The 26,720-nt window shown below is 42.1% G+C and overlaps 1 protein-coding gene and 1 long non-coding RNA gene across 2 annotated transcripts in view; one reads left to right on the top strand and one right to left on the bottom strand.

Moving 5' to 3' along the window:
* The window catches only part of RNF149 (ring finger protein 149), a 28,904-nt gene extending 12,134 nt beyond the window's left edge, over positions 1 to 16,770 (bottom strand). Inside the window, exons 1-4 of the mRNA XM_070573467.1 lie at positions 15,964 to 16,770; positions 6,199 to 6,449; positions 5,226 to 5,294; positions 1,436 to 1,518 (exon numbers count right to left, since the gene is read on the bottom strand). Coding sequence (XP_070429568.1) covers positions 1,436 to 1,518; positions 5,226 to 5,294; positions 6,199 to 6,449; positions 15,964 to 16,420 — 860 coding nt within the window. The 5' untranslated portion in view covers positions 16,421 to 16,770. The remainder of the gene's footprint in view (positions 1 to 1,435; positions 1,519 to 5,225; positions 5,295 to 6,198; positions 6,450 to 15,963) is intronic.
* A 607-nt stretch (positions 16,771 to 17,377) lies between these two features.
* LOC139075683 (uncharacterized) overlaps positions 17,378 to 26,720 on the top strand; it is a 35,655-nt gene continuing 26,312 nt past the window's right edge. The window contains exon 1 of the long non-coding RNA XR_011526327.1: positions 17,378 to 17,488. This is a non-coding gene — a long non-coding RNA (uncharacterized lncRNA). The remainder of the gene's footprint in view (positions 17,489 to 26,720) is intronic.

Below are 26,720 nucleotides of genomic sequence, written 5' to 3'. Positions count from 1 at the left end.
AATAACATAATTACATAACGTAGTCTAGTCCAGCTTGTCTTTTGACCTTTCCACCCTCAAACTGAAACTGACTGATCCACAGGAATAACTGTCACAAAAACACAAAAGAAACATGTTGACTTTATTGGGAAATCTGTTAAATTAAGCACGGAGAAAATGGGGGCAAAAAATAAAATCTCAAGGGGACCAGGAAATGTGCAGAGGTAACACGTCTGCTTATGAAGGTCAAGTACAAAACCCGGCTCGGCCGTCAGGATACACCTGGTGCCAGGAAAGGAAACAGCGTCAGGCTGCTCATCTGTGCAGCATCCTAAATCAGAAAGACTTGCCCTGAACTGGCCTACAGTAAAAATTCTTTTCTATTTTAACAGTTTTCTACAGGACACGATCAGCTCATACTGCCCCCAATTCACTGAGTACCCACCACACCAACCCACATAAATGCCTGTAGATCTAAGTTAGCTATCTTTATTCAGAAAAATTTATTTTATTTGATACTCATTCCTCCACAGAATTACTGAGAACTTAATCTACTATAAACTACTGGTATATGTACAAAAGTACTTTGCAAACATAAAGCAAAACATAATTATATATTAACTTGTGACCTGCTTCTAATAGGTGGGAAATATAATTAAAACCAATCAGACTTCAAACATAATTTCTGTATACCTTTCTGCTAACAAAGCAATTCTTTTAAAAAGTTATTAAAGTATCCCATTAAAAAGGAAACATAATTTCCTCTTGCTTAAAAAAAAGAAAAAAGCCCCTGGCATACCCAGAGTAAAGGGAGGAATATTTATTTTACCCAACTCTAAAAATAACCCAAACCCAGGGTACAAATAATACTAACCACTGCCCTCCCCAACCCACTTTCTGCTGGTTGTTTCTGGCCTCTCCCAGGGTCTTTCCACCAGTCATACTTCTGTTTCCTTTTTCCCAACACAGCACACTTTCTTTTTTTGGTGAGGAAGATTGGCCCTGAGCTAACATTTGTGCCAATCTTCCTCTATTTTATATGTGGGATGCTGCCACAGCAAGGCTGACAAGTGCTATGTGGGTCTGCGCCTGGGATCCAAACATGCAAACTTAACCACGACACCACTGGGCCGGCCCCCATAGCACACTGTTTGCATCACTAAATGTATAATGGAATTCCCAATGAAGCCTTGCTTAGACTAAAAGCCAATCTATGAGAAAGGTATGTAATGGGTCTTAATGGTCACCTAAAGTCTCCTAAGCAAAGCAATTTTAAAGTAAACCAATACAGGAGGAGCCTTGAAGACTGGAAGCTTCTTTTCTAAAAGATGAGATGATCGCAAGATCATCACATGACAGCAAGACCTTCAAATCATGAAAGACACGTAACTCTGTTGTCAGAAACCTGAAACCTGTCCAGTAATTTTCACCATCTCAGGAGGTAAAAAGAACATACTTGCATGGCAGGATTCTGATAACATCCTTTACTTTAAAATTTTCAATACACACTGCACAATTTTCAGCATCAACATCGATTCCCTGCAAAGAGAAGAGGAAACAGTTTACTACATCCTTGGTAAATAGTATATCCTTGCTAAAACTCACAGCAACCTGGTAAAACAATGATGAATACTATTGGCATAACTTGTATTAAACACAGATTATCTCTACTCAGTATTTACTTTTAACCACTATCAAAAGATTCCTTAGAGAATTTGGCTGAAAAGGAAAAAAATTCATTGTCTATCAAATCAGACATGAAGAGTGTTTAAAGACTAGGCTACTGTTCATTTTTTTTTTTTGTTTGTTTGTTTTTTTTTTGGAGGAAGATTAGCCCTCAGCTAACTACTGCCAGTCCTCCTCTTTTTGCTGAGGAAGCCTGGCTCTGAGCTACCATCCGTGCCCATCTTCCTCTAGTTTATACGTGGGACGGCTACCACAGCATGGCTGCCAAGCAGTGCCATGTCCGCACCCGGGATCCGAACCAGCGAACCCCGGGCCACCGAGAAGTGGAACGTGCGAACTTAACCGCTGCACCACCGGGCCAGCCCCTACTGTTCATTTTTTTTAAGTGTTCATATTTAAGGCCTGTAGAAATGCAAATAAATGCTTTACTAAAATAATTACTTTTCAAATATAAAACTTATAAAAAGCATGAATATCCAATTAGCTACTTATTTTCTGGAATCATTAAAAACAAAAGTACTTTCATTAGAATCTGCTAAAGAACAGAGTTACCACTCACAAATGAGAAAATGCAAATAGTTAAATATCTCAAAATATTCACCTCTCTAGTGATAAAAGAACTAAAAATAAAAATACTGGTTTTTATCTATCAAATTAACAAAGGTAAAAAGAAACAAAAATTGCTGAGGAGGAAGCAGGCTTGTGACAAAATTTCCACTTCTAAGAATCTATGGGTCACAGACCTTTTTGGTAGTCAGTCACCCTGCCTTCCCTGGGTCCCCCCGGATCTCTCCACCTGGCCTCATTCCATCACCCAGAGCAGGTGGGCCAGAGCAGTTTTGTGACCCAAGACAGGACAACGAGACTCCCAGGATTTGGGGATGGGGATTTGGGAACTACCAATCAGTGTGTGCGTGTGGCTGCAACTCGAGCAAGTTAATTTTGTGGAACATGGCTATACTGTCCTTATGCACTTATTTTAAAACATATTTAGCCATGTGCATCACTTGCTAACAAGAAGTAAAAATTGATTTTATATGTAGATACTGTTATCAGATTGTATTAAAATTAATTTTGCAACACTTAAAATTATATGTTGCAACTAAAGTGAACATTATGACTTATTTATCAAGAGCCATACAAGAATGATGAAATAATTTTTAAAGTTCGTAATGGTTTGAAGTTTATGCATTACTGTGAATGAGTCCACAAGAGAAAAAAAAATTAGAAAACAAACACCAGTCTCTAGAACTGGACAAAACGTAGATTTAAGAAAACACATTTTTCTGCAGAAGTTTAAAATGTAAAATTTTCAGAAAATCCATGTATATACCTCATGGACCATTTATGGCTGTTTTTTCTAACCATTATTGTGACAACTTTCAAAAAACAGTCTGTGGAAGCATATTTTCAAGAATGTTCCATCCAGGAAGAGAATAATATCAACTTGCTTATGTTCTCAAAGACCCAATTCAGTAAATTAAACATATGAATCTATGTCTTCTCATAGTTACGGACTGAGATTTCCTGCTACTGGAGAGAAGGCATGTCCCAGAGGAGCATGAGAGCACACGCCTGTCCAGTCACGGTCTGCCGAGCGCATGTGGAGTTTATCATGGGTGTCCCTGGAGGCCCCCAGGACCCTCAGTGGGTGGTAAACCAGATGTCAGTCTTACTTAACACTTGAGATGGCAATTTTTTTTCACTTTTTCTGTTCCACATGAAAAGAAGCCAGTACCTTCCACAAACTATTAAAATTCAACTGGTACTACAAGGTAAAAGGCATTAGGGAAGTAATGGCAGCCAACAGCACAATTCCAAGAGTATCTTAATATTAAAGATATCACATAAACCATCAATATCAGATTCCAAAGTTTTAAAGTCAAAGGTCTGTAATCTAAATAGTGTTTTGTTTTAATCTTTTAAGTGGGTCAGAGGAAGGGATATATACCATAAGTGCAGCTATTCCTTTTTTTTTTGGAAAGTGGAGTGGTGACTAGAGGGTGTAAGAGATTAAGTTTCAACAACTTAGTGAGATAAAATGAAAATTGAAACAACTGAACCAACCCATGACTCTGTCAACAGTTATCAACATTTCACAGCACAGAAAATGGACTATTAAGAGAATCAACACCACTGCCTTAGACTGTTTTCCTTCTAAGGAATCTATCCTCTAAGAATCTGAGGTTCTAGATTTAGGGTTTATCCTATTCCAAAAATGCTTTAAAACTCTGGTATGATTTTGGCTTTTTAAGTCTCAAGCTGGCCATGCCAAAATGTTTCTTTTTTTAAAAAGTAGTTTTTATTTTTTGCTGAGGAAGATTCACCCTGAGCTAACATCTGTTGCCAATCTTCCTCTTTTTGCTTGAGAAAGACTGTTGCTGAGCTAACGTCTGTGCCAGTCTTCCTCTATTGTGTATGTGGGTCGCTGCCGCAGCATGGCCACCGACGAGTGGGGTAGGTCCTCACCCAGGAACCAAACCTGGGCTGCCGAAGCAGAGTGCACCAAACTTAACCAATAGTCCATGGGGCCAGCCCCAAAAAAGTAGTTTTAAAAACACCTTTTTTCAGGGCCGGCCTGGTGGCGCAGTGGTTCAGTTCATGTGCTCTGCTCTGGCGGCCCAGGGTTCGCAGGTTTGGATCCTGGTGAGGGCCTAGCACTGCGTGTCAAGTCACGCAGTAGTGGTGTCCCACATAAAACAGAGCAAGATGGGCACAGATGTTAGCTCAGGGCCAGTCTTCCTCAGGCAAAAAGAGGAGGACTGGCAACAGATGTTGGCTCAGGGCTAATCTTCCACACACACACACTCACAACATTTTTTCTCCACAAATCTCAATATTTTCTCCCTGTAATTAAGGAAATCAGAGAGAATGGACACACAGTCTCAGATTTAACAGAGATGAATTTAAAGTATCAAGGGTCTACGGTATAGACTTTAACTTTAAAATCACCTGTATCTGACCAACAGGTAGAACTTCCTTCGATGATGGACATGACAGAGCCATCCAGTATGGGAGCAACTGGCCAATGTGGCCATCTGAGCATTTGAAATACAGCTAGGGTGACTGAGGAACTGAATTTTAAGTTTAATTCATTTAAATTCAAATAGCCATATGTGGTTAGTGGCTACCTGTCCGACAGCATAGGTCTAGAAGGCTCTTTGAATATACTGTCATCTGCTGTATAATGACCTTTCGGTCAACTATGGACCACACATGTGATGGTGGTCCCATAAGATTAATACTATATAGCCTAGGTGTGTAGTAGGCTATATACCACCTAGGTTTGTATAAGGACAGTCTATCATGTTCACACGACAAAACTGCTTAATGACACATTTCTCAGAACGTACCTCCGTCATTAAGCAGTGACCGTATAACAGAATATTTCTGCCAACTCTTCTTTAAAATGAACACATATATGAAAGTTAGAACTAGCCCAAACACCATATGTTTGATACTGTGAATTCAGCAGACTGGAAAGTATTACTTAGACATATAAACAGATAGGTAGTTTAAACAAAAAAAGAAAAGGAAAAAACACCCCACAAGAATATTACCTTTTCTCCATGTTTCACAGTATGAAGAGGAAGCTGGCCAATAACTTTCTTAGTTTCTTTTCTATGGCTCTTAGGTAGGAAAAATATTACTATTATTATTGAAAATTTTAAGTGACTATTTTTAAAAATTCACATATTATAACAAGCTTACAGAAATTTTTAAAATTTCATTTAAAAAGCAAAGTTAAATGGCTATTATGAAAAGAACTTTAAAAACATGACCATTTAAGTCTTAATGTATAGGATAGTCACATGTAACTTAAGAGCTTAAGAGTACCTATTTTCAATTCTTGATTCAGCATCTGAAGAAGAAACCAATTCTTAAGTCCAAATATTGGCAGGAAAGTAGTAAGCTGAGGACGAGGGTACCACACACTCGTCTACTAACATCCCTGAAAGGAAGGAGGCTTCCTGGTTGTCGGGTGGAAGACAATCCAGACAGGACCGTGCACTGCCCACAGAGGCAGGAAGGGCTACTTTTCAAGACCACGGAGCCAAGTGTGAAATTCAAGAAGCCTGCCCTTGGAAGCCTCTGGCCCCTCACCTGCCCTCCTCTTGGCCGTCACTGAGACAGTGCCTGTCTGCACATGGACGGCCGTCAAAGTTGCTCCACAGCGGAGCCTTCAGGCCCGGGGCTCTTTGTAAACACAGAATCAGTTCCCTCTACCTCATGCCTTTTTGTTATTCCTTTATGTCTGGAAAAGGACAAAAGGGTATTTGCAGGAGCAAAACGTGCAAAATGCGATTTAAGGGTATCTAATTTCCCACAGAACAGAAAACTTAATATATTCTAATTTAAAAGTTATTTTCAAAAAAATCATAATACTATTTAAATATTACGAGTAAAAATGAAATTAAGCGTATGGTCCAAGAAAAAACTACGGTCTAATATAACTTCAAGCGATACATATATGGGAAATATTTATAAACTATCCTTTAAAAAGCAAAGTTAAAAAGAGTTATCTACAATTACCTGACTTCCAAACTGTGAGCTCGTATAGAGGAAACGCTGTATGTAGTAAAATATTAGCCAGGCTAATGAGATAATCATCATGGTGATGAAGGCAATGGCCACAAACACCACGGACTGGCCACCGATGAACTCCTGCACGTGACGGGTGCCAACCCCTATGGTCATCTTGACTGGAATTCCTTTTTGCACCAGATCCAATATTTCTCTTCCTTTTGGGTAGCTAACCATAATGACCACTATATTTCCTGTTCCTGTAGGAAAGAACAAAGAAATCAATATAAAGAACACAAAATACAATACAGAGAAATAAGATACTCATTTCATAGCAGAAATGAGTACTATGTCCTGTCTATGCACACATCCGAAAACTTTGATAAAATGGGTAATTTTCAAAGAAAATGTAAATTACCAAAACTGGTCCCCAAAGAGAAAACAGACTGATTACATTAGAAGTAGAATAAATCAGCCCAGCACTGATGGCCTAGTGGTTAAAGTTCAGCACACTCTGCTTTGGCGGCCCAAGTTCATTCAGTTCCCAGGTGCAGAACCACACCACTCATCTGTCAGTGGCCATGCTGTGGTGGAGGCTCACACAGACGAACTAGAAGGACTTACAACAGAACATACAACTATGTACTGGGGCTTTGGGGAGGAAAGAAAAAAAAGAGGAAGATTGGCAATAGATGTTAGCTCAGAGCGAATCTTTCCCAGAAGGAAAAAAACAAAGTAGTAGAATAAATCACTGAGAACTTATTCCCCCACCAAAGCAAGAGTCCCATTCAGTTTCATAGGTGAATTCTACCAACAAACCTTTAAGGAACAAGTAATACCAATGACACTTAAATTGTTCCATAGATTAAAAAAATAAGTTTTAAAATTATTTGTAAGATAATAAAACCAAACATGGTAATTAAAAACAAACCAAAGAACCATACAGACCAATTTCACTTATGAACATTAATACATAATGCCTAAAGCATGCCCATTAAACTCAGAGAGGCCATCTGAGAATTTCTACTATGATCGCTATTATTTAATGTTGGTCTGAATGCACGAGCAGACAAAAGACAAAAAAATAAGAGAAATAGAAAAGAAGGGGTAATCAATTTTACACAAATCTACCTATAAATTAATGCATAAAGTATCAATAAGATTTTTAAAACCTTAAAAATGCCACTTCTAAAGTTCAGTTAAGGGAAAAATAATCGAAAATGATCAGGAAAACTTTTTAAACATTAAAACCTGGACTATAAAGTAATTACAACAGTGTGATAATAACATACGAAGATGACCAGAATAATGGGACAGGATAAAAAGTCCAGAAACTAGACCCCAAGACATAAGAGAACTTAGTACAGTCATGTGCCACATAACAACGTGTTGGTCAATGGCAGTCCGCATAGACAACAGCAGTCCCAAGAGATTGGTACCCTACAGCCAAGGTGTGCAGTGGGCTGTACCATCTACGTTTGTGTAAGGACACTCTATGATGTTCACAAGACCAAATCACCTAATGACTCATTTCTCAGCACATATCCCTGCTGTTAAACAACGCATGACTATAAATCATACAAATGGACTTTCAAATCAGTGGGGTAAAATGGATTACTAAAAAAATAGTGTGGGGGCAACTAGCCAGCATCTGAGGAAAAAGAAGCTGCATCCCTTTCTCACAACTTATGCCAAATTAATTCCAACCAAATACAAAATTTAAATATTTAAAAAAGAGTAAACATAAAAGAGCCAGAAGAAACACAAAAATTAAAATTAGAGAAAAACTTTTCCAAGTATTGGAGGTTCTCAGAGGTTCTAAAAAAAAAGAGGATTGGACCAACTATATAAAAACAAAATTTTCTGCACTGACTAAAGGAGAGGAAAATCAAGGAATCCAGATCTACAGAGCAAGTGGCCAACTGGGGAAAATTACATGTAACATAACAAAGACAAAAAAAAATTTCCTATAAGAAAAAGAGCAAAAGAAAAACAAAGGAAATGAAATCAGTCTGCAGAAAAGAAAATAAGTTTTTAAAAAATAGCATCGTTAGCGAGATATAATTCACATGCCATACAATCTACCTTTTGTAAAATGAATAATTCAGTGGATTTTAGTATATTCACTAACACTGTGCACCCATCATCACTATCTAATTCTGTGCCATTTTCATCATCCCCAAAAGAAATCCTGTATGCATTAGTACTTTCCAATAGATGGACTTTCCAACAGATGGATTTTAAACATACGAAAAATCATGGTACAAATGAAAACATCATACCTATAAGATCAGCAAAGATCAAAAAGCTGGATACACTATATCGCAAGAGTGTGCACAAATCTGCACACTGCTGGGGGAGTGAATTATTACAATCTGGTATGGAGGGCAATGGTTATCAAAAAATCTTTAGGGGCTGGCCTGGTGGCGTAGTGGTTAGTTTGTGTGCTCTGCTTCGGCGCCCCGGAGTTTGCCGGTTTGGATCCTGGGCTTGGACCAAGCACCACTCATCAAGCTGTGCTGTGGTGGGATCCCACAGAGAAGAACCAGAAGGACTTACAACTATATACTGGGGCTTTGGGGAGGGAAAAAAATATTTTTTAAATGCACATGTCTCTTTGACCCAGCAATTCTGTGTCCAAGAACTTAATTGCACAGATATACTTACATATGTACGTGTTGGGTATCTACAAAGATACTTATTGCCAGTATTTTTTCCATTTTTGCCATCACAATCTAAATGTCCATCAATAAGAAAACAGTTATATAAATTACAGTATGTGTACAAGATTGAGGCAGCAGCTGTTAATACTGATTGTACTAAAGATAGGAGAGAAAAAAGCAACATGTAAAGCTGTGGACAAAAGATCTATATGGTCATATCAATAGAGACAACTCTGGAAGGCTACCCTGGGGACTGAGGACCCTGAACATCTCTGGGAGAGGACTTGGGCACAGTAAAAATTCTGTACCGTGTGCATGTATTACTTACTCAAAAACCAACTTTAAAACACATATAAAGAATGTTCCCTAGCTCACACTGAAACCACATTATAACATTATTTTATTGTGTAGAGGATGTTAACCTGTAGCAAATCCACTGTGGCCCTCAGTCATCAGTATTTAGTTACTGAAACACCAGAAGGGCACCCTTCTAAGGTGGCTCCTGTCTGGAAGCTGATCCTATGACCCTGGCCTAAAACTGTCACTTTAGCAAGAGCTGTAGCTGTCTCAAAACTCACATAATCACCATGTAATCCCTGGGGAAATACAATAAGGAGTAAGGCGTTTCCTGCCTTCAGGAAAAGAAACGTCTAGTAGCTCAGAAAGACAGGTACAGAAACAATTATGGTGGTGACACCACTTATAATTTTACGGCACTTTACAAAGTCTTTTTCATAAACCTCCTTTTGTGGAATTTTCATTATCGTTTTACACGAGGGCTCAGAAATCTTAAGAGAGCTACTTGATGTCATACACCACCCGGAAAAGCCAGTGCCAGGGTCTGAAGACCCAGCTCCTTCATAGGAGCCCTGCGCTGCGCCCTTGCTGTGGGGGACACAGGCGTCAAAGCCACACAGGCTAGGTTCAAATGGCACTCTTCTCCGCCGTCTGGGTCTTCTCCGAGATTATTTCTTCAGCTATAAGATGGCGGTGAGAATTTTTCTATTTTAGACTGTTGCTTATTTAATAAGAAAGTGGAGTAACAAAAGAGCAGCAGAAATGAAATGATAATTTTGTCTGGGGTGGGAGGGACCTCTTTCCTTGGGAGTTAATTTGAGCTACATCTTGAACGACAGGAAGCGTTTACCAAAGGAAGGAAGTTTTCTAGGCTATGAAACCATCATAAAAACAAATTTGGGATGGTGACTGGTCCAGTTGGGTTAGTGACTAAAATATATGTAAAGGTATCTTGTCTATTTTACCCCCAATGCCTCACATAGGAGCTGGCACATAGTAAGTATTTAATGAATCCTTGTTGAATAAATGAACGAATGAGTGAGAAGTGGAAGATGAACTGAGATCAGAGAGGTTCTTGAACACCTAAAAATATCTGAAGGGGCTGGCTACTGACACATGATGATTATCAGAAGGATACCCTGAACTGAACACACTTGCAATGTCAATCTGAAATTTTCAACCTAGGAAATTAATCTTAGTTCACTGAGTTAAAAGAAATCATTTAAAAAAAATACTGTGCCTGGCATGAGGGTTAAACTGTTTACTATAGTACTATAATTATAGCAGCAAGATTGCTTCTGGAAACTACTTTAAATTAATAAAACTCAGAATGAAGACTCATTCTATTCTTGTGATTTGCTTTTCTGGGACATTTTTTGGGATGCACTGCAGGCAGGGCAGTTGAATAAAAATGCACGAGCTTGTGGTCACCACGTGTACAACCCCAAACAGTGCCAGGCACCGGTGCTGGGTCTTGCCCTGCCCTTACCTCCTGATGCCCCGTCTCCCTGGGCCAGCCCCAGAGAGCCTTATAGGCACATGAGAGCAAATCACAGTTTATTTCCAAACTAAACAGCTGAATTTCTTCACGGAAGGCACAGACACTCGAAGGGTCAGCAGGGGGTAGAAGAAGCCCTTAGAATTTTTTTCTTCCTTAGGCCTTAACTTTGCTACCAGTCACGTTTGACTAAAGGTCATCTTGGCACCCCTGTCCCTCCCCGAAAGAACCTGCACGCTCACCATTAGAAAGGTAGACCCTTGAAGGTAGTTTATTTTTGTCTTACACTTAGCACAAGATCTTCCCACATAGTACGCGACGATCATAAACCTACTTGTCAAATAATAATAAATATGAAATACGGTATTTTCCAGCAAGCCCAATTATCCACAATATAAAATTATTCTGTGCCAAAAATAAAATTACGTGTACTTCTGTTTCCTTTCAAATTTGTGTTCTCTTACCACCTTGTCGAAAACATAAAAACGTAAAAACACATATTGGTCAACAGCTTCAAAACTCTGATGGGTTCCATTTGAGTCTAGAGTACCAGTACTCCTCCCAGGGAAACTAAAGTACTATTTCAACATTCTCTTGAAGTAGATCAGAACTACTGAAATACTAAAAGTACTGGATTAGATTTCTGTTCTGGAAACTAATTCAGGCAGCAAGAAACACACTTTAAAGTTCCAGTTAAAATAATCCCACGAACTGTAAGGCTTTCTTTTTTCTAATAACTTACTTTCCATACTCTCTCCACCTTTTTTCTCCCAACCTGGAGAATTCCTGGTCAAATCTTGAAGATTCAGCACAAACTCAACCAAAGGCTTTTCAGCACCACCCATCCCCTCCCTTTGCACGCACAATGCCTCTTAGATGTACACCGATCGCAATTCCCTTATAGGTCTCTCTTTCCCTCACTAAACGAGCACTTCCTGCTCTTATTTATTAGTTTTTGTAGCCCAGCATCACGCAGTGATGGCTCATGGAAGAGATTCTGTACGAAAGAAATCAATACGAAAAACTGGCTAATCTTCTGGCATTATTGTTGAAATGACCCAATAAGGAGAATATTATAGACTCATTTGCAGGGGAAATAGTACACCAAATACGAATGTCAATATCTCCAAAATTTGAAGCTATTACACAAAACAGAAACATTTTTATAGGGGGCCGGCCCCGTGGCTGAGTGGTTAAGTTTGTGCGCTCCGCTGCAGTGGCCCAGGGTTTTGCTCGTTCAGATCCTGGGGGTGGACATGGCCCCGCTCATTAGTCCATGCTGAGGCGGTGTCCCACATGCCACAACTAGAAGGACCCACAACTAAAATATACAACTATGTGCCGGGGGGATTTGGGGAGAAAAAGCAGAAAAAAGTTTTAAAAAAAAGAAATGTTTTTATAGTTTGCTAGGGCGCGTGAGGAAATAAGTGCGATTCTCTTCTTGGAATTTTAAATTATGTTTCGGATAATTTGGATTGCTCAAAAATATTTTGTATTTGTTGAATATACTACTCAACAATTTTATTGAGAACTCTTTGCACTTTTCCTAAAAGCATTACTTTATCTCAGGCCTTCAGCCTTTTGCAATGTTATTCCTGCCACCCAGAATGTCCGATAACCCACCCACCCCTACGGCACTCCACACGCACCCAGAGACACCCTGTCCACCAACTTAACTTGTCCTTCAAAACTCAATCTTTCTGGGAACAGTCCTAGTTAATCCCACCCTCTATGAGGCTGTGAGATGCCCTTTCTTCCCAGAGCACCAAAATACATTCTAAATTCAAATCTAAATTTTTAGATCACTTATGAGAGAGTAGCATTAAAGACCATCAAGTATTATTCAATCATAAAAGTCTATTTACCATGCTTTGCAAATAAGAGACACACCTCTCTCTCAAGGTCAGAGGCTTCTTAGGCACCTCCATAATCTCCCTCCACAACTCTGGCCGCTTCCCCAGACACAGCCCTAAGCCCTGCCAGCACTTGGTAAACAACTGTTCACAGAATGAAAGCGCCATTTTAAACGGCCACACCAAGACTTCAGCTCAAGGATCACCCTATTCATTAATCAAGAATAACCACACCAAGGCTAATACCCCATAAAAGCTTTCGTTTCAATGGTTGGCTTGTATCATTTTTACCTCTCTTGGTAAAACTAATTTCTACATAGTCATCTTTGCAGATAATTCCGTCAAGGTCCAAACCGTATCATCTGGAAAGTTCTGTTTATCACCCTCACTAGGCCACAAACTCCTCAAAGGCAGGCAGGCGTGTCTCAGGCATTTCTACCCCTGAGGAGGCACAATATGTGGCCTAGACTGGCTGCTCGATACGTCTGCTAAAGTCAAGGGAACTGACTTTAGGCATCAGGGCAACAGTCCTTACAGCTGTTCTGATAGAATATTATCTTAAAGTCACAATTTATTTTAGAACCACAATAAAATAGTGATTTAAATCCAAAATACTTTGTATTGGATTCCAGTAGAAACAAGCAACAGGTTTAAGAAAATCTGGAGAAATTCTCCTGGAGACTTAGGAAGAAACTATATTGATTTGATTTTACAACCAGCCACCTCTGCCTACTTTGTAGAAGACCAGTGTTACAGAGGAACAGAGACCTACTGAATCCGTGGTTTTTACTGGTTCTAGCCACATTCTGACAAAATGCAAGAAACCTAAGTCTGAGCTGCCTTCAAAGGTTCTGTGTAACATTTCAAATTCAGTTATGTCAAAGGTGCTTCCTCTTCCAACTAAATTCCCTTCATTCCATTCTTAATTCTATTCCATTTTCAAAAAGTCATGATACATTTGAACCCTCAGCCCCAATGAGGCCAGGTTCTGAGAGGGTCATTCTTTTCCATTTCCACAGTCACCACTATAGTATTGGCCCTTGTATTTCTAATTGGACTAGTCCAACACTCTAGGTGGATTCTGTTTACAGCTCTTCCTCTTTTTAATCCATTAGTCACACTGCTACCTAATTAATTTCCCTTTAGTCATGGTTCAAAACATTGGACAGTTTTGTCATCCCCTCTCCCCCCGGACATTTGGCAACATCTGAAGACATTTTGGGTTGTCACAACTGGATGAGCGCTACAGGAATCTAATGGGTAGAGGCCAGGGATGCTGCTAAACGTCTTGTAACGCACAGAACAGCCCCTCCCCCAACAAAGAAAGATCTGGCCACAGACTACCTTGTTTCCTTGGGCGAGTCATTTAAATGCTTTGAGCATCAGTTTCCTTATTTGTAAAATTGGGTTAGAGTGTGTACCTTAGAGGCCTGTCAGGAGAATTATGTGAGCTGCTCGCTGTATGGAGAATACTAAGCACAGGGCCTATGCGCTGGGTACTTTCACACATTTTTAAAAAACTGCTAACTCTGTTACTTTTGTCTTTTTTCTCAAACAGAATTATTCTCACCATAAAAAGGCTAGAATGGACACTGATAAGGGGAACAGAAACTCATGAGAAGAGGATTTAAAATAAACATCAACCAGGTGTTTTTCTGGGTCTGGATAGATGCTATGTCAATAATATAAGCAAGCAAAGTTGCTGAAGCATGAACAAGCGCTACTAGCCTGGAAGGATGTTCATGTCATCATCAAAAAACGCAGTAAACAGACTGAGAAAATTGTAGGCTGACGAGCCCTCCACTGAAAACAAAAGGTCTACCTTAAGATGTTGTAGACTCAGAAGTGATTGCAAGGACCCAGGATCAGAGAATTCTGACACACTAACCTCTTTTCTTTGACAGAACTACTAAAGTTGGGGAGCCCTGTGGACAGAATGTATCTGGAACGTGCCATGTGAAATCTGACAGGACTTTTCATGACAGCCTTGTGGAAACATGGCTTGGGTACAGAGATAATTAGGCAGACCTGTCATCACTGGAATAATTGCACCAAAGGTGGTGCCTTGCCCAATGCCACCACATGGACACCTGCTTCCATTTCCTCTCCAAACCACTTCTTTTCTGTTGCAACTGAGGGATTTCCCCCCTACTGAGGCCAACCCCTCCACAAGTATCCTGGACAGAGTCTTCTTCCCTTATCACAGGCCTGACTCTTTCAGTTACCTCTTCTCTACCGTGGATCTCTACTAGATGCCTCCTACCCAATTTCCAATATGCCTCCCACTGTCCATCCCACCCTCCCCCACCCTACAGTTTCTGCCCATTTCTCAGCACCTCCCAAACCCTCACAGCCAACCTCAAAAGAGCTGTTTTAACAATCTTCACTTCCTCACCTCTCAACTGACTTCCGTTCCTATCACTCTGCTAAACTTGGCCAAATCCAAAGTCACTTTTCTGTCCTCATTTTACTGATAAGGTTCTGAATTTGCACTCAAGAAGCCAAAACAGAATGCAAAACAAAAGTACAAGAAAAAGGATGTCTGACCGGCAGCAGCAGAAACTTTAAAAAGAGATTTTAATCACAGTAACTTGAGAATGAGTCATGATCTTAGAAGGCATAACAGAAGTATGTTCACTTTGCTGTGTACTGGTCGTCCAGCATTTGAAATTCACTTCGGAGCATAATATCTTGCAAAGCAAGACTTTTAAACTATCATTAATGCTTGAAGAAGCAACCTGTTGCCCTGGGGAATACCTGTGCATAGGAAGGGTCGCCTGGCAAAAAGCAAGACCTTTTCTTGAATGAACACAACTTTAAAAATTTCATCTAAAGCCTCAAGGGATCTGATTGGCAACAGAGCCAGTATTATAACCCAATATTTAGCAAGAGAGAAAACATACTCGAACTTAAATCCAGATTTTCTGACTCAAAGTTTAGAATATTTAGATATGTTTTATGAAAGTGAAGAAACCAGAGTGCCACCCAGCCACCACTTTACGCTGATGAAGGGACAGCCAGACCACGCAGTGCGTAGGCAAAGAGGTTCAATTCCTACCCGACCTGACTTTGGGAAACGCTGAATTTTGGAAAGGGACCCATGATTAGGAATCATGAGACAACTCACCGATGAGAACCACAAGCCTCCTGTGGGTTTCATTTCTTTCGTTCTCCTCATTGCCCTCCTGCAGAGGGCACCTCCCTTCACCTGGACGACCCAAGGCGAAGACCTCATCTCATCTGCTGGCTTGCCTCCCTCCTAATAGCAGCCCGCGGGCACACCGAGCACCTCTAGTCTGCCCCGAGACTTCCTGACGGCTACAGGCCGTCAAAGTAGCGCCCCCGGCCCATCTCGCCGCCCGCCCGCCCGCCCCTGGGGATCAAGGCGGAGGAAGAGAAGGCCACGGGCCACGACCGCGGCGCAGACCCCTGCCACCTGCCCGCGCCCCACGGCTCGGCTCACCCGCGTGGGACATGGGAGCGGTGAGGTTCCCATAGCGCTCCTCGTTGTAGAGGACCACGGCCGAGGCGTTCCTCTGCGCCGCCAACACCACCTTGTCCTTGAAGGTGCAGCCCCCGCGCGCCACCAGGGCGACCCAGGGCGCAGTCCCTCGGCCGCCGGGCGCGGGCACGAGGAAGCTCGTGTCGGGCGCGCAGCCCTCGGGGTCGCGGTCCGCCGCGCGCGGGACGCCCACCAGGCCCTGCGCGCCCTCCTTGGGCGAGCTGTCGCCGAAGCGGCCGCTCTCCGAGACGCTCCACACGGTGCGGTTCGTTTGTGGGTCCACGTACTCGGTGCTCACCACGGCCGAGTACCACTCGAGCGCCCGGCCCCGGGCCCCGCGCGCGCACAGGGTCAGGGCCAGCAGAGCCAGCGCGCCGCGGGCCCCAACGCCGGCCCCGGGCGGCCGCCGCCACGCCATGGCCCCACGGCCGGGCAGACGAGGAGGGGGCCGGGCCGGGAGCCGGGGGACTCCTTGGCCGGAGGGCACGCGCCTGCGAGGCCGCCGAGGAACGCGGAGGAGCGGGCGCCCGCCGCCGAGCCCGGGAAGAGCCAGGCGGGGCGGCGGCGCACGCGCACCTGGCGGCGCAGGGGGTGGGCGGAGCGCAGAGAGGGGCGGGGCGATGGAGGGAGGGACGCCCCGCCCCCGCCCCTCCGCCTGCCAGGCGCGGTGGGTGCGGGCGGAGGCCGCAGCGTGAGTCAGCGAGCTTCCCGGCGCCCTCGCCTCGCCGAGCCCGGGGCGACGTGCGGCTACCGCACGCGGGGTCTTGCGCCACGCCGGGCGCCCTTGGGAAGGGGCGAGCTTGTGCAACAGGATTTCTCGCGTGCCCGAGGCCATGGGAAGTGACCCAGAGAAACGGGAAGCTCTCCGCAAGCAGGCCGAGAGGCGTGGGAGCGCGGTTGTCTCAAATCACCCCCCGGATGTTTATGAAGAATTCGCCGTGCAAGGCACATGGCAGGGGCCTTGCTTTTCTGCAACGTTTAAACATACGGCTTAAAAAAACTCAAGGCTACACGCATATTTTCCGGATACGGTTTGTATTCAATTTTGTAATGGAAATTGATTTCTCATTCCTTCCCTCAAGTGTTACACCCACAAGAACCGTTTTTATTAGGCTAGTTTATGTATTATCTGTAGTTTCAAAATAAGTGCATTAAAGTACGTATTTAGATGAGCACTTGTACAGCAATAAGTAAATAGAAAGGGATTTGTTGTTTGGAAATGAATACTGGGTGATAGAGAGTCCATATAAAACTGCTGTGGATTCAAAACCTTAACACTACAGAAAAGAAGTCTGGAGCATTACCTCCTGACGGCCTCGTCTTCCTGCTTTGTACAAGAATCTATAATTGTAGGAAGTAGGTTATTGCCGCTCACACCAGGCGTTTTTGTTGAGCCTTAAATCCTCACACGTTTTTTCTTTGTTATCAGTCTTTCGTGGTCTGCGTTTTACATCTGCACCCCAAAAGGCAGCCTGGCCCACAACCGGTAAGTTTTCTTTGAAGTTGGATCTCGTCTGCCTTTTCCATCGGGAAACTAGTTTTAAAAGGCTGAAAGGGGGGCCGCTCCGTGGCCGAGTGGTTAAGTTCCCGTGCTCTGCTGCGGCGGCCCAGGGTTCGGATTCTGGGCGCCGACATGGCACCACTCGTCAGGCCACGTTGAGGTGGCGTCCCACATCCCACAACTAGAAGGACATGCAACTCAGATATACAACCGTGTACCGGGGGGTTTGGGGAGATAAAGCAGAAAAAGAAAAAAACAAAAAAAAGATTGGCAACAGTTGTTAGCGCAGGTGCCAATCTTTAAAAAAAAAAGGCTGAAAGGATCCCAGGCTTAAGGCCTTCCCCTTGTCCCAGGCCTAGAATAAGGGACAGAAAAGTATGGTCATAACATGTTGGGGCACAGGTCCGAGGACCCCCACATTATGTTCCAGCAAAAGACACACTTGTAGTTGCCAGAACACGCTTTTGGGGTTTCATGATGTGTGTTGCAAGTTCATTTCCTTCTTGCCGAAGTGACTGACCTCCTGCTCCGGGCTCTTGTCCTGGCAAACACCAACTTAAATCTTCAAGTTTTAACTCAAAAGCTGTTTCTTCTGTGAAACCTTCCCTGGTTCCTATAGGCAAACTTGGGTGCTCCTGTTTTTTGCGCTGCTTGTGTCTACTATGCTCACGCAATGATGTTGTACCAACAATACTGCCTTCCAAATACAGTTTTTAGACTTCTTATGATGGAGTGAGTTTTGTGAGAGCAAGGATTGGGTCTTGGCTGTTTTCATGAGCCTATCTCAACCAGTACAGCGTCATGCAAGTAATTAATGTTTGTTAAATGAGCAAAATAGCTCTTTTTTACCATTCCAGAGTTAAGGACTCTTATGATTGTTTATAAGCTTGTTGCTCACATTAGTCCAACAGGCTGATAGGAACAACCTTGCAGCTGTTGAGACCTTAGGCCCAGCCCAGTTTCTTGGTTTTTCTTTTTTCATTACCAGCTCAGGCCTCAGCTGGTTCCCCCCGATCTAAAAGCTTCCCCCACCACACTTTGTGTGTCTGTGTTGGAGGGGGTCACTATCTTTTCTTGTAATAGTTTATTATGGAAAATTTCAAATGTTTCCAAAAGTAGAGAGACTAGTATAATGAAGCTGTATGCACTTGTAACTCAGATTCAGCAATGATCAGCTCACGGCTAATTTCATTTCGAGTATACCCCCGGCCACTTCCACTTACCCCAGTGGATTATTTTGAAGGAAATTTCAGACCACATCATATTTTATTTGTAAACAATAAAATATGTATGTAGCTTTGAAAGTAAAAACATAATCAGAATATTATCACAATTTTTTTTAAAGATTTTATTTTTCCTTTTTCTCCCCAAAGCCCCCTGGTACATAGCTGTATATTTTTAGTTGTGGGTCCTTCTAGTTGTGGCATGTGGGACACTGCCTCAGCATGGCCCGATGAGTGGTGCCATGTTGGTGCCCAGGATCTGAACTGGCGAAACCCTGGGCCGCCAAAGTGGAGCGTGCGAACTTAACCACTTGGCCACAGGGCCAGCCCTTATCACAATTTTTTAAAAATTGTCCACAGTTCTTTAATATCATCCAATGTCTAATCAGTGCACAAATTTCCCAATTGTCTCCTGAATATTACTTTACATTTAGTTTGTTTGGATCAAAGGACAAATGTTCACACACTGAATAAAAGAAAATAAAAGTTTCCTTTATTCATAAGTTTTTTCTCTTTTCTACTTCTTTTGAAGAAATTGAATGATTTGTCCTGTATGATTAGCATGTACCTTTGTCCCCTGTACGTCCTGTGAACTGATAGTTAGGACAAGAGGTCTCATCTGACCCAGGTTGGAATTTTGGGCAAGAATCCTTCATAGGTGGTGCGTGTACCTTCGTCTGGAGGCAGATGATGCTGAGTGGTCTTTCTTTTTTGTCATGTTAGTGGCCATTGATGATCATTACCTAAATCTATTATTTCACTAAGGGTTTGCAAAATGGTGATATTTTATCATTCCTTCTTCATTTATTAGCTAGAATACTTCTATAAAAGAGAAACTAGGGGCCAGCCCGGTGGCACAGCAGTTACGTGCACATGTTCCACTTCAGCAAGCCGGGGTTCGCTGGTTCGGATCCCGGGTGTGGACGTGGCACCGCTTGGCAAAAGCCATGCTATGGCAGGCGTCCCACATGTAAAGTATCAGAAGATGGGCACCGATGTTAGCTCAGGGCCAGTCTTCCTCAGCAAAAAGATTGGCAGTAGATGTTAGCTCAGGGCTGACCTTCCTCAAAAAAAAAAAAAAAAGAGAAACTACCCCTCACCAAATAGGGGTTACCCCTAGGTACAATTTGTAAAAAAAGAGCCAGGTTAAATGTTTAATTCTTTTATTTATCAGTTTTTAGAATAATGAATCCCTAACTCCCCCCAAAATAATTCTTTTAAAATTACCATTAGCAATGCATCAGTTTAGCATACTTGTTGAGTTTCAATCCATTGCTGTTATTCTTACTGAAGCTTAAATTCTCCTATCCCTGGCCAGTGGGAGCCTCTCTAGATTGGCTCCTCAGTCCATTTGACAGGACCCCTTTGGTAGCTTTCGTGCTTTGAACTCAGCCGAGCATCAGCCATCTCTCTAAAGAGGCTTGTTTCCTTTTACTAGGAAATGCTCTTTAGAGACCACAATTTGTTGCCTGGCTTTTTTTTTTCCTCAATAATTATATAAATAATTCAAGTCTATTGTAAAAAAAAAAATCAGAAGATATAAATTGAAAGAAGATGTAAAATACTGTAATCATGCCAGAGAAATATTGTCAAACTTTCATAAAGCACATTCCAGACTTTTTTCTCTGTCCCTATAAACATTGGGGTTTGTTTTGTTTTGTTTTGTTTGGTGAGGAAGATAGGCCCTGAGCTAACATCTGTGCCAGTCTTCCTTTATTTTTTGTATGTGGGATGCTGCCACAGCATGGCTTGGTGCTGGGTGTGTATGTCGGTGCCCAGGATCTGAACCCACAAACCCCAGGCTGCTGAAGCAGAGCATGTGAACTTAACAACTCTACTACCTGGCTGGCCTCTATAAATATTTTTTTAAATGGTAAAATACAATGCATATTGTTTGTTTATTTGTCTTTTAAAAATTCAGCAAACTCTTATGAACATTTTTCTATACCATGAATATACTTCTCCAAGATCATTTAAATGGCCTCATAGTATTTCATCATTTGAAAGCAGCACTATTTTTATGATTTATTCCGTTGGGCATATAAGTTGTTTCTATTTTTCCATATTGTAAGTAAAAACATAATATGAAACATTTTACAAAATTTTCCATATTTATAACTTATAGTAATATTTCATTTTATAATAGTTAGCAATGAAAATTTGTAAAATCATTTAATTTTTCCCCCATAGGATTAATTCCTAGAAGTGAAATTGCTGGACCTAATGATAGGCACATTGAAAAATTATTTTTAATATAATATGTTCTCATAATTCAAAATTCAAAAGGTGTAATAGAGCATACTCTTTGCAACCCTTGTCCCAGCTACCCCCCACCAAGACATCCAATGTTTCTAGTTTCAATATAATTTTATTCTGATGCAACAAATTAATTTATATTTACTTTTCATTCCTCCTTTTTTCCATAAATGGTGGACTGTTATACACTGTTTTGCACCTTGCATTTTTCACTTAAAATTTATTTGTTGAAGATCTTTGTGTAATAGTTCATAACAAGCATCCTTGTCCTTTCTTAGGCACTATAGAATGTTCCATCATCTATTTAACCAGTCCCCAACTAATGGACATTTCGGTTATTATCAGCCTTTGCCATTGCAAACAATTTTTCAATAAATACCTTCTACATATGCCCCTTTACACATTTATCTATAGGATAGATTTCTTGAAGTAGAATTGTTGGGTGCAAAGGGTAGTGCATTTGTAATTTTGGAGCCAAAATGCTCCCCCACAGAGGTGTTACCAAATTCCCTTCCATCAGCAGTGTGTGAGGGTACCCTCCAATGCAGTGTGTTAGCAAAATTTTTCATCTTTGCCAATCTGACTGGCAAGTAATATCAGAATGGTTTTATTTGGGTATGCATTTTTTAAGTTTTTTGCCTTTTTTCAAATTGATCCCCTGGTATGCTTTTATTTTGCCATTGATCATTATGGGAACCAGATGAGGATTTTAAAAAATAACCAACACGGGGCCAGCCTGGTGGCATAGCAGTTAAGTTGGCACACTCCACTTCAGAAGCCTGGGATTCGCCGGTTCAGATCCTGAGCGTGGACATGTGTACCACTTATCAAGCCATGCAGTGGCAGGCGTCCCACATATAAAATAAAGTAGAGGAAGATGGGCACAGATGTTAGCTCAGGGCTAATCTTCCTAAAAACAAACAAACAAACAAACGGGAAAACTCTGTTATTTTGTCCTTGTTGTTAGTGCAATGGAGTCCTGGTGCCCCTGTGGACAGCAGAGCAGAACCCTGCCCAGTCTTTTTACGTCATCTGCTCACCTTCCAGCCCCACATCAGACAGTGCTCTGCTGCTCTTCACAGGGTTTTCATGGCAAATTTTTTTCAGAAGTGGGTGGCCAGGTCCTTTTTCCTAGTCTGTCAGTCTGGAAGCTCCACTGAAACCTGTCCACCATAGGTAACCCTCCTGGTATTTTAAATACCACTGGCATAGCTTTCGGCATCACAGCAGGACAGTATGACAAGAAATAGGTAGTGTGGTTCCTTAGTTGGAACGAACCCTTGCTGCGCTGGCTAGAGCACCAAATCTCAACCACTAGACCACTAGGGCTGGCCCCTTGGTAGCTGTTAAATCAGTGGTTCTCAACTTGGCTGCACCTATGACTATCCTGTGGTGTTTTTTAAAAATACCAGGGCTGAAACTATTGTGTGTGATACCGCAGTGGTGGATATGTGACATTATGCATCTGGAAGACCAGAGAATGGTACAACACAAAGAGTGAACCCTAATGTAAACTGTGGACTTCAGTTAATATTGTACCAATATTCATCAATTCATCAATGTTCATCAATTGTAAAAAATATAGCATACCAATGCAAGATATTAATAGTAGGGGATACCGAGGAGCGGAGGGGAGGGGAGGGAGAATATGGGGACTCTTTGTACGTTCTGTTCAATTTTTCTGTAAACATAAACCTGCTCTAAGAAATAAAGTCCATTAGTTAAAAACAAAAAACAAAACAACCCAAGGCCCACTTCCCTTAGAGATTCTGATAATTGGTCTGGAGTGGAGACAGGCCTCAGTATTCTTTGAAAGGATCTTGGGTGTTGCAAATGTGCACCCAGGGTTGAGCCACTGCCTTAAAATGGTAACTGAAGCCCCAGCAGGCTTTTACTCAGGTCGCACCCCAGACCAGTTAGATCAGATTCTCTGGAGGTGGGACTGGGGCATCCTCAGTTTACAAAAAGTTCCTAGATGATTGTCATGTGCAGTCAGTCCTAGTTTAAATGCAGATGGATAAAGGTTCAACCCTGGTCTGAGCCCAGAAGATCTTTGATGTGGGCACCCAGGAATCTTCATTCTTGCAAGCACATCCAGTCAAGGCAAGCAAAGGAGGGTAGCTGGAGTTGGTTCCAGTGGTTCTCAAAGGGTGGTCCTTGGACCAGCATTGTTGGCATCACCTGGGACTTTGTTAGAAATGCAAATTCCTAGGCCCCACCCTAGACCTAGACTGGGGAGGGTGGCGAGGGAGGAGGGCCCAGCTGTCTATATTTGACAAGCCTTCCTAGTGATTATCATGCACACCCACATTTGACAACCACTGATTACTCATAAAGCAATTCCTCCTGGTACCTGGACTTTGACCTTGCCCCTTGAGAAATGATAAATTAGCATTATGCTTATATATTACTAACTTGGCAAGAGCCCCCATATTACTGGTAATATATTATTATTCTTAATGGAGCTCCAACTTTCAAAGTTGTAATTAAGAAACACTTAGTTAAATGTGTAATACACCAAATTCTATTTCATTCACACCAGAGACTTTCCTTGTGCCACCAAGATAGCCTTTTTTTCCCCTCTTTTGCCTGTGTCTGGATAAAGCTTTTTCATCTCTACAGATATTTTAACTTTAAAAAAAAATGGTATTAATTAGAAAAGTTATAATTCTGTGTAGGCCTGCTCAAATAACATTGTGCAAATGAACCCAGTACTACCTTTCAGTGTAATTGAAGATTTCCTTCATGGTGTGCAAAAAAGCCCTAATAAAGAAAGACCTAAGAGGGTGATGTAAGACTGAAAGTGTCACTCATAATCCCCAATTAAAGAATTTGTATTCATTGAAATGGTTCTTGGTCTCATTGAATGACTTTATAATATGTGTAGAGGGAACATTCTCAGTTTATAATTTTACAATCTCAGGTATGCAAGAATTCTCCAGTTCTTTGTTTGTTCTTTTTTTTTTTTGGGTGGTGGTGGGTCTTTTTTTTTTTTAAATAAAAATAAATTATGTCATCTGCAAATAGTGACAGTTTTACTTCCTCCTTTCCAATTTGGATGCCTTTCATGTCTTTTTCTTGCCTAATTCCTCTGGCTAGGACTTCCAATACTATATTGAATAAAAGTGGCAAGAGTTGGGGCTGGCCCGGTGGCGCAGCGGTTAAGTGTGCACGTTCTGCTTCTGGTGGCCCCAGGGGTTTGCTGGTTTGGATCCCAGGTATGGACATGGCACCGCTTGGCACGCCATGCTGTGGTAGGCGTTCCACATATAAAGTAGAGGAAGATGGGCACAGACGTTAGCTCAGGGCCAGCCTTCCTCAGCAAAAAAGAGGAGGATTGGCAGCAGTTAGCTCAGGGCTAATCTTCCTCAAAAAAAAAAAGTGGTGAGAGTGGGCATCCTTGTCTTGTTTCTGATCTTAGAGGAAAAGTTTTCAGCGTTTCAGTATAGACTATGATGTTATCTGTGGGCTTCTCATATATAGTCTTTAATATATTGAGTTATGTTCCCTCCATACCTACTTAGTTGAAAGGGTTTTTTGTTGTTGTTGTTTTTTGGGGTTTTTTTTTGAGGGAGATTCTCCCTGAGCTAACATCCATTGCCGATCTTCCTCTTTTTTTGCTTCCTCTTTTTTTGTTAGCCCTGAGCTAACATCTGTGCCCATCTTCCTCTACTTTCTGTGTAGAGGGATGCCTCCACAGCATGGCTGACGAGCAGAGTAGGTCCGTGCCTGGGATCCACACCTACAAACCTGGGCTACCGAAGTGGAGCATGTGGAATTTTAACCACTCGGCCACAGGGTTGGCCCCTGTTGAGAGTTTTTATCCTAATTGGATGTCGAATTTTGTCAAATGCTTTTTCTACGTCTATTAAGATGATCATATGATTTTTATCCTTCATTTTGTTAATGTGGTGTATCACATTAATACACATAATGTGGTGTATTGATTGATTTGAAGATGTTGAACCTGGCTTGTATGCCTGGAATAAATCCCACCTGAGCATGGTGTAGGATCCTCCTAAAGTATTGTTGAATTCAGTTTGCTAATATTTTGTTGAGGATTTTTGCATTTATGTTCATCAGAGATATTGGCCTGTAATTTTCTTTTTTTTGTGGTGTCCTTGTCTGGTTTTGGTATCAGGGTAATGCTGGCCTCATAAACAGAATTTGAAAGAGTTCCCGTCTCTTCTATTTTTTGGAAGCGCTTGAGAAGGATTGGTATTAATTCTCCTTTGAATGTTTGGTAAAATTCGCCAGTGAGCCATTTGTCCTGGACTTTGGTTTGCTGGGAGGTTTTTGCTTACTGACTCATCTCCTTACTAGTAATTGGTCTGTTCAGATTTTTTATTTCTTCATGATTCAGTCTTGGTAGGTTGTATGTTTCTAGGAATTTATCCATTTCTTCTAAGTTATCCAATTTGTTGGCATATAATTGTTCATAGTAGCGTCTTATGATCTTAAGTATTTCTGTGGTATCAGTTGTAATGTTTCCTCTTTCGTAGAAAACCCTAATGAGTCCATCAAAAAACTGTTAGAACTAATAAATGAGTTCAGTAATGTTGCAGGATACAAAATCAGTAGACAAAAATCTGTGGTGTTTCTATATACTAGTAATCAACTAGCAGAAAGAGAAATTAAGAAGCTCCATATGGGTGAAGTAACAAAAAAACGCTCATTTCAAGCCCACTTCTGGGTGAGCAACCTAAGACATGCGTTTCCCTGTGCTCCCAAGTTGTGATATGACTTAACTTTTTCACCCTTACCACGTCTGTTACTTGGCTGACCCTGAAAGTATCTGAGTTCGTGGCCCCTCTTCCGGGCGTTCTGCTTGGCTTCTGGGAAGCACTGAGCCAGCTCTGTGGTAGGAGCACCTCAGGGAGAAAGATTTTGAGCAAGGTCAGAAGGATGGGTTAATGAGCAAGATCACAGAGGTGGGCCCCTACCTCCTCCTTCCTCGTTTTAGCCACACTCTCCCCAGACCCCAATTCTGCTTCTATATGTTGGACTCCAGGCAGGCGAAGCGGCTCGAGGAGCCCAAGTCCAGTTTTCCAAAGTGATTCACAATAGGGCCTGACCCTAAAAAAAAAAAAATTAAATAAGTAATCAATCAGGCTGTGGGTTCAGTCCCATGATGGGTTCTCAGTCAACATAGGGGCGCCTCTAAATGCAGTAGGCTCCAATGGGATCCAGAATCCAGGCCTGGGGGCTGAGGAGGAGCTCGATTAGCTCCCCCCGTGGACACACTGACCCTCACTGTCAAGGTCTCTGGTGGGGCCTGGAAGTCCATTTACACAGTACTGCCCTGTCCATCATGGGGGCAGGAGGAGGCTTCGCTGGCCTGGGAACCCCAGTGCCACCTCGCTAAGATCTCAATGGCTTCTTGGATACAGCCCTGGAGCCTTGTTTGTCCCTGGGACTGGCTCCTTCTCTTCCTCCTGGCTCCCCAAGTCATGCCGCTCACCCTTCTGCCTCTGGAATCTTCCCTTGAACCCAGAGGTTGTCTTACTTTAATGTGGATACTCATCTCCTGAAGAATTTGTCATAAGAGTTTCCCGGGACTTACCCTCAGAGATCTGGGCTCCAGAGGCCGGGCAGGGCCCGTGAATTCACATTTCTAACAAGCTCCCAGGCTCCTCGGAGGATCACCCTCTGTAACTCCGGCCAGGGCCCCTTAAAGGGTGGAAGAGCTTTAGAACAGCTTCTGTTGTCCACTTCCTGAGGCAAAGAAACACCCCTGC

Source organism: Equus przewalskii, chromosome 14 (assembly GCF_037783145.1).
Source record: "Equus przewalskii isolate Varuska chromosome 14, EquPr2, whole genome shotgun sequence".
Lineage (NCBI taxonomy): Eukaryota > Metazoa > Chordata > Mammalia > Perissodactyla > Equidae > Equus > Equus przewalskii.
This window is presented reverse-complemented; position numbering and strand designations above follow the sequence as displayed.